Source organism: Phytophthora infestans, genomic scaffold, assembly GCF_000142945.1.
Source record: "Phytophthora infestans T30-4 supercont1.8 genomic scaffold, whole genome shotgun sequence".
In the NCBI taxonomy this organism is placed as follows: domain Eukaryota; phylum Oomycota; class Peronosporomycetes; order Peronosporales; family Peronosporaceae; genus Phytophthora; species Phytophthora infestans.
The window spans coordinates 739,829-752,999 of NW_003303751.1; the positions used below are offsets into that span (position 1 = coordinate 739,829).

Genomic DNA, 13,171 nt, shown 5'->3' on the forward strand with positions numbered 1-13,171 from the left:
TGTTTTGCTTATAGAAGTAAAAAAGCATGCAAACGGCTTGAAGCCTTCTTCACTCGGTATATTTGGTCCTACAAAGTCGTTGTGGTCGTCTCGACAGGTGGACAATAGGAGTGCGTCTTCGAACATTTGGTGCACTTGAACGCGCAGTTAGCGACGGATGTGACTTTCGATATGTTTCAGTGCTTCTTTCTCCCATTTCTTTTTGTGTGCTTCGTTTGATTTGACCGCTTGTCTCGCAATGTACGCCTGGATCTTCTTGATCCAGGAGCCTCTCTTCGTCTTCCACTTCGTCAGGAATACTCTTCGAATCCGCAGCCACATTCCTAGTCTGAGCTAGGTTCTCAGCCACAACGATGTTATTACAGCATGTCACGAAACCGGCTAAAACCAGCAGCAGAAAGAGTCCAGGGCGCATATTTCTTGATCGACTTTGGAGTTTTAGGGATTCCGGTCAGATTGTCTACTGTTAATGCACCTAACGAATGTGGGGGAGGGGGCAAAAATTGAATTGTGGAGTAGTACCGCCTCCTCAACGTGATAGCCGAGACTACAACACGTATACTCTGGTTAGGATTGCAAGTATACTGCTGCTCGTAAGCAATGACCATCGTCATCAGCATGGACAACCCTGCCGTGACTAATACTGTACTGTAGAATTAGTAAACGGTTTCTGCTACCGCATCGCCTGTCCTCAGCAAACGTCGATTATGACCAATGGCAGCGCTTTATATGGCTGAACGTTAATGTGACTATTCGAGGGGTTGATAAAAAGGCAATAGGAAGAGCGACAGCGTACAAAAAGGTAGAGCTGTTCGACCGAAATGTTATTAACAGCTCTCACCGGCCACTTTGGAGTAAATGAAGGCAGGTCATTCACAAACAGAATATACAACTGGATCAGCTTGGGGTACTTTTTTTCGTCTATTTAGCACTAATTATGAGATTTGCTGGTAATGTTACCCGTAAACGTCGAGCATGGGCGTTCGCTGTGGACAAGGGCGGAGGTGACCGTCTAATAAGTTTTCATAAGAAAATCACAGAAAGCTTGTGATTTATTAGATGTACCTTCAATCAATGAGATCCGATATAAAGGGGTATACGACGTGCAAGCTACGCATATTTAGGGGGACTTCTGCACCTGGAATTATTGATACTACAGTATTGATACTTGCAATTTGTAAGTCGGGCAAATCCTTTCGATACCAGCCGGACCAGGAGTCACCACTTTGCAGTGCAAGGTGCGAATGTTCGGGATTTTAATTTATAAAACCGGTACATGTACACTAAGCGCTTTCATAGCAAATCCTGCCGCAGGTGGGGTGAAGGTCAGCGAATACGTGCCTGCGGTTTTTTAGAAGAGCTAAAATATATCTGTAAGCGTAACGTACACGTACCGGCACTAAGGGAAATGGTCAAATGGCGAGCTTTTGCCAAACTAGTAGCCCATTAGTTTTGACAAATACCATCGCGTGAACTAACCGTTTTGATTAGACAACAAGTAACAGCTGCGTCAGAGCGAAAACCTTAATGAGTTAACCCCTTAGTTCCCGGCCTCAAATATGAGGGTACAGACAACGACGGTGAAATCCGCCATACCATACAAATCCGCCACGAACACTTGAAGTTCAAAATAAAAGATTTGAACAAGTTTTAATTTTAGCCAATGATAGAGTAAATTGAATCGACTGGTTCCGCTTAGCACATATAGTTAGAATTTCTATCACTCTGGAAATGGCGCCTCAGCGCTCCTATACAATTCTAACCAAGCGCGAAGCAATCGCGACTGCTGAGGCGTTAGGAAGCTGCCAAGCCGCATCAAAGACACTAAATATCCCTCGCACGACTCTTCGCGACTGGCTAGACGATAAAGAGAACATCCAAGACTTTGCGGGTGCCCAAACCAGCAAAACCTTGAAGGGCCAGAGTGCAGCGCCGTTAATACACTTCTCTCACGATTTGGTAACCTTTATGAAGGATGTGCGACGAGAAGAATGGGTAAACCGTCTTCTTATTAATTTATTTTTACATTGTGACCTAAAACCGCTTGTTGCTTAGCATTTGTACAGATTTACTGATTCAATATTTCAAAGAGCAGCAAACGCGATGGCTTCAAACGTATATTGCTGGTAAGGAAAGCGATGAGAAGGGTCTAAGTGCGTTTATGATACTATGTCAGCGGTTTGCAGCACGGTAATATCTTTTGATTTTGCTGATTTTATATAATTGCTTTATTGAATAGTGTGATATTCGTGGAGCTACTAACACATCCGGTTGGTCATGTATACTCAGTGCAGGAGAGCAGTTTAATGGATGCCAAAGTGTGGGCTATATATGTACGAGAGCTGCTCAAGTTCGAGATCGAGGCACTATCAGTGCTTATACTCGATAACTTCGACGCACATGTTTCAAAAGAAGGACTTGATGTTGTTGTCGAGACAACGTCGGCCCTGGTTTGCCAGCTACCGCCCAACAGTACAGCGGCCTGCCAGCCACTAGACGTTGAGGTTTTCAACTTTGCTTTTTGCTAATTAATTCGTTTTATCTACCAATAAAAATGTGCGACGGATTTTCCTGTCGCGAAAACAAAAAAAGAACTACTATGGAGGATGGCGTTCAGAGGGTGGCGGATTTCACCGTCGTTGTCTGTATATTTTGACCTCGTCCCATATACAGATATAAAGGAATTTGTATGGGGTTTCAATTAAGTCCGGATATCTTGGCGCGGGTTCGGGGTGGTAACAACGACTTGCCAGTGTGTATAGTACGGATTCTCCAACATAAAGGAGGGTTTATGTAGTACATTGAGACGATCATATACAACTATGCTGTATAAATAAACATAAGATATGTACTGTTTATTGATTAGCCTATCTTTGTGCTGTTGCATACGTCCAGCAGCGGTGAGTTCATTTATTATAGCCAATAACAAGAAAGATCAAGTGCCGTATCAATTGATTGCTCCTTGCATAGACATGTACGACCAGACGGCGCAACCACTACGCCTCCTCCTCCACCGCTTCATCTTCTTCTTCGCTCGACTCCCCAGCACCAGCACCAGCACTTGCTCCGCTCTCGCCTACCTGCTGTCTGCGTCTCCGCTTCTTGCCTGGCCGCGACGCTGGCGGTCGTTCACGTGTCCTGTGCTCTTGCAGTAGGTCGCGCGGGATGTCGTTGCCGTTGTTCCAATCAGCATGCCAAATGCTGAAGCACGAACTGACCCTGCCTTCACGCGGAACGTTGCATAGGTATTTACTTAATCAAAACGAGTTAGCCAAAGCTTACGGTAAGGGTACCAAGCGAGCTACGCACCGTTTGTTCCCGTTCGAGCACTCCGGGCAGAAGTATTTCGTAAACTTGCGAGGCTTGACCTTGTAGATGGCACAGACTTTGCATGATCGGTGGCGTCGCTTCACACCCTGCTCGCAATCGACAGTATCTGGGTTTTCTTTTAAACAATGTCCGTCGATAGCTGACGATGCGCTTCCTTGTAGCTGCGTTGAATCTGCTCTTGCCGGCGAAGGGGCAGTTCTATCTTGCGCAGATGTCGCTTGCTGTTCCAATACAGTCAAGCCCACCATAAGTTAGTTGTTGTGTTGGAAGGCTGCTGAAGCAGATAAGGTTATGTTGACTGGTCAACATTTGACTTACCTCAATCTCGTCAAACGCTTCGATTGAATCTACTGCCAGTAGCTGCTCCATCAATTCCTCAAAAAACGAGAAGTGTTTTGGCGGGCGCCTGTTGTTTACCTTTCGATAGTGTCGATGAACGATAAACGCGTTCACGAGCGCCATCTCCAGAAGCCCCAGAAACAGAGTTATGTAGTACTTGCGTGTTTTGTAGCAAAGTTGCACGCTGTAACGTTGCAACCGGAGTTGATCATGGACGTCGACTCCACCCATCCAGCGGTGGTAGCCGCGAACAAGCTCTGGAGCCGGCACCGGCGTCATTTCTCCGTGGATGCGTCTCACTAGAATACAAATACAATTAGTGCTAACACCCAAATGGGAACCCAATGCATGTAGTACGTACTCACGGTGCCGGTTTGGCGGCTGCCCCCACTTGAGAGCAGGTGCACCGGACTACGGTCCATCCACATGGCAGCAGCTAGTTGCGGAAACATCTTGTTTTGAGCCAGCTTGATGGTACCTTGCGGAGGCACCAGTACCTCGCGCCTGTTCACCTTTTTTTCTTTTTCGTAGTGATCACTCCAGCAGCGTAACCTGATCTATCCGTCTGTATCGTCCCCGTTAGATACACCCGATAATGAAGCAGCTCCAGCGCCAGCTTGACCGACGTGTAGAAACGGTCGGTGACGACTAATCTCCATGGAGACGTCGGTGACGGAGATAAGAGAGCTTTCATGTTTCGAAGTACAGCCGCTTCTCCAGTGTTGTTATCCTTTGGAACAGGAGTACGTAGATGTGGCTTCGCCCCGCAATAAATCTCAATTCTAGCAGGCAAACACATCAACAGAGACGATTATGTTAATATTATGTTGTATCAACAGATGGCGCAGGATTCTTATGTTGGACAAGTCAACATAAGTACTTGGGCCAAAAAAAAGGCAAGCCGAAGCTTGCCTCAAGTTACCTCATGCAGTACGCGGTCTTGGCACACGCAGCAACAAACACCTTCGTCCCCCACTTGTGGGGCTTGACCTTGTTGAAGATCCTCATGGGATTGTATCGCGAGCGCGAAGGCAGTGTTGCTTCATCGAAGCTGATGACTGGGGGAGCTCTGTATCCACGAGCGAATGTTCGCTGTAGCACATCGAGCACCGGTCGAATCTTCCACGCTCGGTCCGTACGGGCTTGTGGCGACTTGTTGCTCGAAAAGTGTAGATATCCCATGATATGAAAAAAAAAACGATTCTTTCCCATCACGAGACTGAAGCGGTTTGACGGTAGGATTCCAACTTTCTTCATTGACCAATGCGCTGCAATGCCTTTTCGGATGGGGACCAACATACGTGCAATCAGCAATGCCATAACTTGAAGGACCTCGTAAGTTTGTATTTCTTCAACTGCTGACAACCGCCGTCTGATCTCAGCAAGATCTTCTGCTTCGCCACCACTACGCTGTTGCTGTCTGCGAATTAAGCGGGCCCTCGTAGGGATTGACTGAGTATGATAGCGGTTGCTTTCGACAGCAATTTGGGACCAAATCTTCGGCGGCAGGAAAAAGAAGAGCAATGCCAGCGGATCGTCCCCAAGGCGTAGCACGCTGTCACTTGGTCCGTATGTCCCATCATACAACCCAGCATACGTTGGGTCAGGTCCAAATTTAGTCGCGTCTAGATACAACACACAAGGACAAAAACTATGTCAGCCTTTATGCTAACTCAATGAAAGGATTATGTTGGATTCGGCCAACATAACGTAGCATACTCCCAGCCATCGGTACGCATTGCATTGATCAGTGGTGCGTTCTTCGCTGCGGATAACCACGCCGTGTTTGGAAGCTCCTCGATGTCGTGGTCCGAATCTTCATCTGTCAGCTCTCCAATGTCCCAGTCACCGTCCCAACTATCGTCATCAGCATCCTCTTCGTCTTCAGGTTCCTCACGAAGCTCTGGGTCCTCGTCGGAGTTGAGCCCGGTGCATTCGTCAGCTCCTTCGTCCATAAAGTTAGGGTCTGTGTCAATAACACACGCAGGTACACTGTGCACAACGTCTGCTTCGTAAACACTCTCGTCTTTGTCACCTTGCATTCTCTGTTCACCATACATCACGTACGTTGGATATTATGTTAGACATGTTGTCAGCCACAATCCTTCTAGGTTGGATAAACGAACAAAACGCACCGTGTCATCGTCGCCATCGCTGTCTTCTTGTAGGAGAGCGCGGCGATGCTCTCTTGTCGGCACTTGAGTACTACGCTTTCGTTTTTCAGCACTGGAATCAGTAGTAGCTAACGCGATACCAGACTGTTGGGCAGGCAGCGCAGTCTCAACGCTCAAAACCATGTCCGCGACGACTTCTGTCACCTCCGTCTCGTGGTCTGCTTCCACCTTCATCGCATCCGCTATCGCGGCTGTCTCTATCGTCTCCTTCGCTTCAGCAATCGTCTGGTTTCGCGAGCCCTCTTTTTCGCCCGCCGTGTCTGCAACCTGAGCACTGCTGAAGGAATATACAGACCTTTAAACTGCGCCACCTCCATATCTGCCGTTGTGCGCTTGGCAGCCTTCTTCTTTGTCGCCTTCTTCGCCTTCGTCTGCCATGCTCCATCGCTGCCGCTCTTCTGCTCTGTCCGTCGAATGCGGCGCTCGTGACGCTCACTTAGCAGAGCCTCGCGACAGAGGCGCCTTTCTTGCTCGGTGAGGTGGTGACGCGGTGTCTTGGGTGTCGGCGCAACCATGTTGCTATCGGCCGTCGTTTTGAAGAGTGAGGAGGTTGGTGGCTGGTGGCCACTCGCTCGATAGTGGGTGTGTACCTCCCTTTTCTAACTCATTCAACCAAACTAAACCTAAGCCTGTGCATGTGACCGTTTTACACTCATATCAATGACTTCATTTCACTATAGCGGGGAAAGGGGGGATATGGACCGTTGCCCCATACAAAATTCAGGTATAAGATTTGCTTATGTTGGACCTCCAACATAAAATAAAAGGTGCAACAGAAGTGAATTAGGGTATACACCCCTTATGTTGGAAGATCCAACATAAAGGAACTAAGGGGTTAATACTGGGAATTCCGAAGAATGAGGGATGGACAGCCCCATTCGGATTAATTTCACGGTACTGCGTAGCGTAACCTGAGATAACATTCGTACGACATTCAGCAATTTCTTTAAATTTGCTTAAAGAGAAAAAGTAGTCACTTGCCGTCAAGAACCATCCGCATTCGTAGTCAAGAACTGTCATGTGCGTTCTCACTCGAAGTCAGTCCTCATTTGTGCTTTCGTCAGTAACAAGTAGCAGGAGATATTAAGTTCCAGAGCCGCGTGTACTCGATGGACTTGTCCTGGGGGTGATGTTCAGAGATCCCTGAGCGGTGGACTAGTCTATTGCCGGGTGTGAGTCACCATTAGGAGTGGGGCCGAGATCTTTGCTTTTCACAGGGTGGGTTTCTACTTTCTTTCCTGGTCTGAGCTGTGATCGAGGAGATGGCAAAGCGTACTTCATCCGAAGCTTTCAAGACAGATATTCCACTAACGAGTGAGCAATCGTCAGTATCAAGTGATGCGATATTGCAACGAAAGTGGCGTAAAGCTCAATATAAACCTGAATACCGCGCCGCTTGCAAGCTTGCTCGAGTTTCTTCATCAGTATCCGAGATGGGGCAGACAAAGCAAAGTAGGCAACGGCAAGCAGACAACATGAGAAGATATCGGGCGGACATGAAAAAACAAGCTGGAATCGAGATTACAGGTAGAAGTGACGAACCGAATACACGTGGATTGGATATTGGTGATCCGGCTAGTGATCGCTTACACAGTCTAGCTGAATTCATATTGCAGAAGCAGACAATCTCTGAAGAAGAAAATTTATTGATGATGAATGGCCAAAGTTTTACGAATGATCCACGATTGGCACTGGTGTACTATTACTATTGTGGTGGCCAGCCAGATGCATTTGTTTTTAATAATGAGCACGTCCGGGAAGATGAATCAGTGAGAGAGAGACTGGCGAGTGCAATGGACTAACCTCCTGATGCACAAGAATACGAACATCGTTACGCATCTGCAGCAGCCGTTGCCATGCAGCCAGCCTTCGTGTAGTCATACGCAACTATACGTTTCATTAAGTATTCGCCTCCTTTGGCTAGTGGTCCAGCCGCAACACACAGTCCTGCAGCTTCCAGTGTTTTTCGTGTGACTTCGCGTTTCGTATTTGCTCGGAGCGCATACAACACTTTCTTCGTTTCCTCTTCACTCCGCTTCTCCATACTAACAACGTGCTCCTTCATCACTTTAGCCGCTGACTCACCCAACCATAGTCCTTTAAGCTGAGGATAATCGGAAAGCATTCTAATTGCCATTTTCGTGAACTCGTTTTTCGTCATTTTCGCCATAGCAGGATACTTTCTCGTAGTACGCGGCATCGTGCTAATTCGTTAATGAATCAATTTTGCCGCTCTCAGTCTTTTCACCTCATCCATTTCTCACAATCTTAGAGCAAACAAGTCTAGATAGTCGTTTCTTACCATTCCTCGATACGCTCCCCCCCCTGTTCTAAGTATTGTGGTGAAGTGCTTTCTCAGAAATAAGAGAATGGTCCTGACGCGGGGTCACTATCCCGAATCAGTGACAATTTCAAGTGATTATAGAGGATTTGGGTTGTTTGGCACGGGTGCAAGTTGCCTGTGGTGGATTAGCCATGGCGAGCAGCACCCCGTATGGAATGACGATGGATCTGATATGAGCGATGTACGAGAAGGCAAGATCCACCAAGACTTACCTCGGATCCACCCTTACCTGGATTCACTAAGATGGATATGGGATATACTATACAAGAGTGGATCGAGTGTGGATCCTATGAAGGAAGGATGGTCGGTGCCCTCTGAAGGTGGATCTAGTAGCCACGGCTAATGAAGAGTCAAGATCCACCGCGAGGTACCCCGGATCCCATACTTCCGAGTTCGGGTCCAAGGAGGGAGGATCCCGCCTGGAGGGACCTGGATCCAGGGTATAGGGATGAGGGATACAGTGGATCTCGGACTTTCGTGGGACAACGGAGATCACAGACGGTTGCGAGATGATGTTGGATGATTGGAGAGCTCGGATCCACGGCGAGTGTACCATTACAGTGAGGTGGATCCAAGCAACCTGGATCCGGATGAGTGTACCCATAATAGGGTGACCATGATGATTACGTCATATATCCGGTGGATCTGAAGATAACACAGCTGGGATGATGGGTCAAGGGAAGAAGGGACATGCAGCCGAGCCTGGTAAGGGATTTAGCAGATGAAAGACATAGAAGGTAGAAACCCAGGCAGGTATAGGCTTAAATATCAATACAGACCCCAATTTGCACAGTAACACGCAAGTGCCTTCCTGCCCTCAAGAACCGGAACTACATTGGCCGTACGAGCTCGGAGAAGGTTGGGAATTGCGAATCTAGTGTTGGTAGTGATAACTGGATAATACATTGGCCAGATCCTACAACCTAGTGAGCTTTTCCTTTACTTGTGCAGATCCGACAGGTTAACCGAATTTACTACTTGGTCGTTTACACCCTAGGGGCTCTCAACTCTCAAGATCCCGTCACAGGAGGCGGCAAGTACGACTTAAAGGACAACACAAAGGAAAGGGAACACACCCGCAAGGCAACCCTACGGCCAGATCCACGATCTAGGCCCCGGATCCATAAGCTCGAATATTCGCCTTAGGATACGGAACCATCCACGGACGCAGAGTGAAGATTTTCCACTGCTGCTCCACCCCATCCCCACGTCTCGCCAAGACACTCAAGCTTCACCACTTGAACTCTTCGGAAGTTACCGAGAGAGCAGATCCCGCCCTACCGACGGGTACACAAGGTGAGGAAAGTTCAGCAGAACACGGATCATCGGGGGACCCCCTCCGTTAGTCGGTGTCTGGGCGCAGTTGGTAAGTTGGATCTGGCAATCTCGCAGATTTTGCTGATCCCGCTACACCACAATGGTCCGCGTGCCCGGATCTTTTGGTGACTCGGGATTTCACCGTGAGTCCCAAGAAGATGCTCAAGTGAAGATTGAGCCAGGGGAAGAGGCGTCGTCGGAGGTCGGATCGACGAAGACGCTGCTGAATGAAACAAGATCCGCGGATCGATGGAGTTTTGGGAGGAACTCTGTCGACGGAAGAGAGGTGGATCCGGATCCGGATCTAGAAGAGAAACCTCTCTATCCTCCCCAGGTCCCCTCGGGGACCCCTGCGGATCTTGACGCAAGTCAAGATCCGCTAACAAAACAAGGGAAAGTGAAGGCGAAACGGTATGCATTTGCAGATTCACCGGTTAAGCCAACACCGTACCTAAACCCAAGCCCGCTAGTCGAAGAAACAAGAAAGAAGGCGAAAACGAGTAAGACTACGCGGAAGAAGATGCAAGCTCCAGAGTCGGAAGAAGACCAAGCTGGATCCAGGTCAAGCTGGTCCGACAAGGATCTCGAGTTTGTGTATCGCCACCAAGCTTTACGCGACTTCCTGCATCAAGATCCTGTCATGCAGATCCTGAATCCACGACAGATCGAAGACCCAAGGGAACCGGTGAGAGCACCAACGAAAACGGCGAACAAGTTGGTGGCAGTCAAAGATCTATTACGTTTGCTTACGGAGTCAGGCATCGTAGCTGGTGTGTTCGACGCAGAGGATATCTTCGAGCTAGACCTGGATCTCATAGTATCCGCGACGCGGGACCTCTTTGCCAGAGTTAAGTCCATCACCGGAGAAAGGTCGCGCACTATGGATCCAGTGTCAAGATGAGGATCATAAGGGCGGATAAGACCACCTGGATCGAGCCCGGGGAAACTTGGGAGCTGTCAGACCGGTTGAAGTGGGTGGAACATGAAAAACTGTGGGTCACTCGGGGCGAGAAATGGGTACCTACCGTAATCCAAGGACCAGGTCGATCGCAATACCTCCAGGTCACGAACGTCAGCGACAAGAGACTATTACTGGACCATTATGAGGAGATCGGACGATGGTTGGCGAAGGACGGTATCCCTAGGCGACCTGGATATGTGTCAGTGGGATCCCGCCGCTACAGAGAATGGCAGAATCTGGTGTACGAGGCGACTACCGAGATCGAATCTCTCGGAGAGGTGGAGCTCCCGGCGGAGCCAACTGGCCCCTTGGTGGATCGGCCTTCATATCCAACTCCGCGAAAGATCCTGCAGAGAGATCGACGGGTTGAGATCCAAGCAATGGAGGTTGGATCCATGACGGCGGACGATCCCCAGAGTCGGCCCTTAGATAACGCAGGGTCGGTGGACGAAGGATTGCAGAGGGCTAAAGCCGAACAGCCGGATCCCGCCGATCCACAAGTGGATCCAAGCTTTCCACTGGATAAAGTGCCTGGATCCCTATCGAGAATGGCTACGCTAGTCAAACCCGAACCGTCGGGTTTAGACTCGTTAGAGGACCGGCTGGATCCGACCGGTGACTTCCCCAGTACCAGGATACCCGACCCCACGAAGACAGAAGGGATGACGGTCGAAGGAGAGTCGCGGTGCCTGGATCCAAGGGTGGATCAGACAAAGACCGAAGATGAACAAGTCTGCTACCGTGAAGGCGGGGATCTACACGCCGAGGATCTTGGAGAAGGTATGGCGGTAATCCCGGAGGTACCACTGACCACAGAGGAGGTCACGATTGATGATATCCAAGTGGATCCAGGGGCGAACGAACCCACTGAAGTGGATCGTCTGCGTCAGAAGATCTGGGAAAGCCGACATCTGCTGATCGGTAAGGGCAATGCGTTACCGCCCGCCGCCCGCGGAGTCAAATGTGACATCGATGTCGGCGACGCGAAACCGATCGCTCAAAGGGTGCGGAAGGTGGCACCTCAGTTCCGAGAAAAACTGTCGGATCTGATTAAGGGCCTGCTGCAAGCCAGGATCATCAGCTTCTCAGCGTCCCCGTGGGCGTCGCCGGTGGTAATCATCATCAAGAAGAACGGGGTGGATATACGTCTGTGCATTGATTACCGGCATGGTTAACAGCCTGACTCGATTGATGGTGTATCCGATGCCTCTGATCAATGAGCTGTTGGAAGATTTGGATAAAGTACTCTGGTACTGCTCTCTAGACATGACCAGTGGTTTCTGGGTGGTTACTATGACGGATTGAGCTCGCGCAATATCCGCATTCATCACACCGTTTGGCCTGTTCGAGTGGACCCGGATGCCGTTTGGATTGAAGAACGCACCCCAGATCTACCAACGCCTCATCGATAACGCCCTCTATGGGTTCACCCGAATACCGGAGCCCGAAACGGGTGGATCCGGGGAAGGTGACGCAGAAGTGGATCCATTCGAAGCAGGGGAGCCAGGAGATCCTGGGACCCCGTCTGTGTTAGGACGCAGATCTTACATCGACGACATTCTGATCCCGGCGGAATCGTGGGATCAGTTGTGCGAAAGAGTGACATCCCTACTGGAGGCGTGTACTAAGTGGAATCTCTCTATCAGTGTGGTTAAGATCTATTGGGGGATGCGCAAGGTGGATTACTTGGGCCATCGAGTTTCCAAGGAGGGATTAGAGGCGAATCCTAAGGACCTGTCTTCATTAGCCGATTTGTCCTTCCCACAGTCGTTACGAGCGATGCAATCCTTCTTGGGCAGTTTGAACTACTACAGTCGGTTCATCGAAGATTACGCCCTGTTTGCCGCGGTGTTGTATGAATTAAGAGAGGTAGATTTTGCTGCGATGACCGCTCCAGCTGTCCAGATGAAAATCCAACGAGCTCTGGCCCGGGAGATGTCGGATCCACGAAGGGATCCAAGTGGTATGACGTCAGAAGAGGACCTAACACAGGAGCTGGATCCACTCCGAGACCAACAGAGAGAGGATCCAGTCTGGATAGAGACGACGGATCAGAACTTGGAAAAGGCAGAATCTCGGTGGATCCGAGCTCAACACGCATTCGTGGAACTGAGGAACAGGATCGCGACCACACCTATCCTCCGTCATTTCGATCCGGAACGTCAACCTACGGTAATAGTTTATGCCAGTGACTGGGCAGTCTCAGCAGCTCTGGTGCAAGAACATGAAGGGATCTGTCATCCAGTCACCTTTGTCAGCCGGACACTGAAGCCGATTGAACTGAACTACGGAGCGGTGGAAAAAGAGATACTTGCGCTCCTGCGCGTGTGGATCTAAATTATAACCTGCTAGTGGGAAGATCCATCCGGATCCTGACTCGACACTCCACGCTAGCCTGGCTGTTCAAGTCGGCCGGGTCGCAAGGACGTTTTGGACAGTGGCCAGCCTTACATCTTCACCCTTGGACGCCTGGAGATTGTGAAATGTTCGAAAGGGGAAGACGAGATCCTGGGAGTCTTGGCCGCGAGCATCACTCCTCGAGCTAAGATGGATGAGGCGCTGACTAAGATCTCCCCTAAAGAAAGAGCCAAACGCCGGATCCAGATCCCGATCCCGACGGTACAGGTGGATGAGGATCTATACGTCCTGAGTTTCGATGGATCCGCTCGTGTACGACGCGGAGGAGGAGCATACAGTGCAATACTG

The 13,171-nt window shown here is 49.5% G+C and overlaps 1 protein-coding gene across 1 annotated transcript; it reads left to right on the plus strand.

Annotated features, from left to right (window-relative positions):
- Positions 1 to 1,731: 1,731 nt before the first annotated feature.
- On the plus strand, positions 1,732 to 2,528 carry PITG_06277 (uncharacterized protein; the record flags this gene model as incomplete). Its single annotated transcript, XM_002998386.1, has 2 exons — positions 1,732 to 1,924; positions 2,290 to 2,528. 2 exons carry the CDS (start codon positions 1,732 to 1,734, stop codon positions 2,526 to 2,528), a joined length of 432 nt encoding a protein of 143 aa, XP_002998432.1.
- Between the last annotated feature and the right edge of the window lie 10,643 nt (positions 2,529 to 13,171).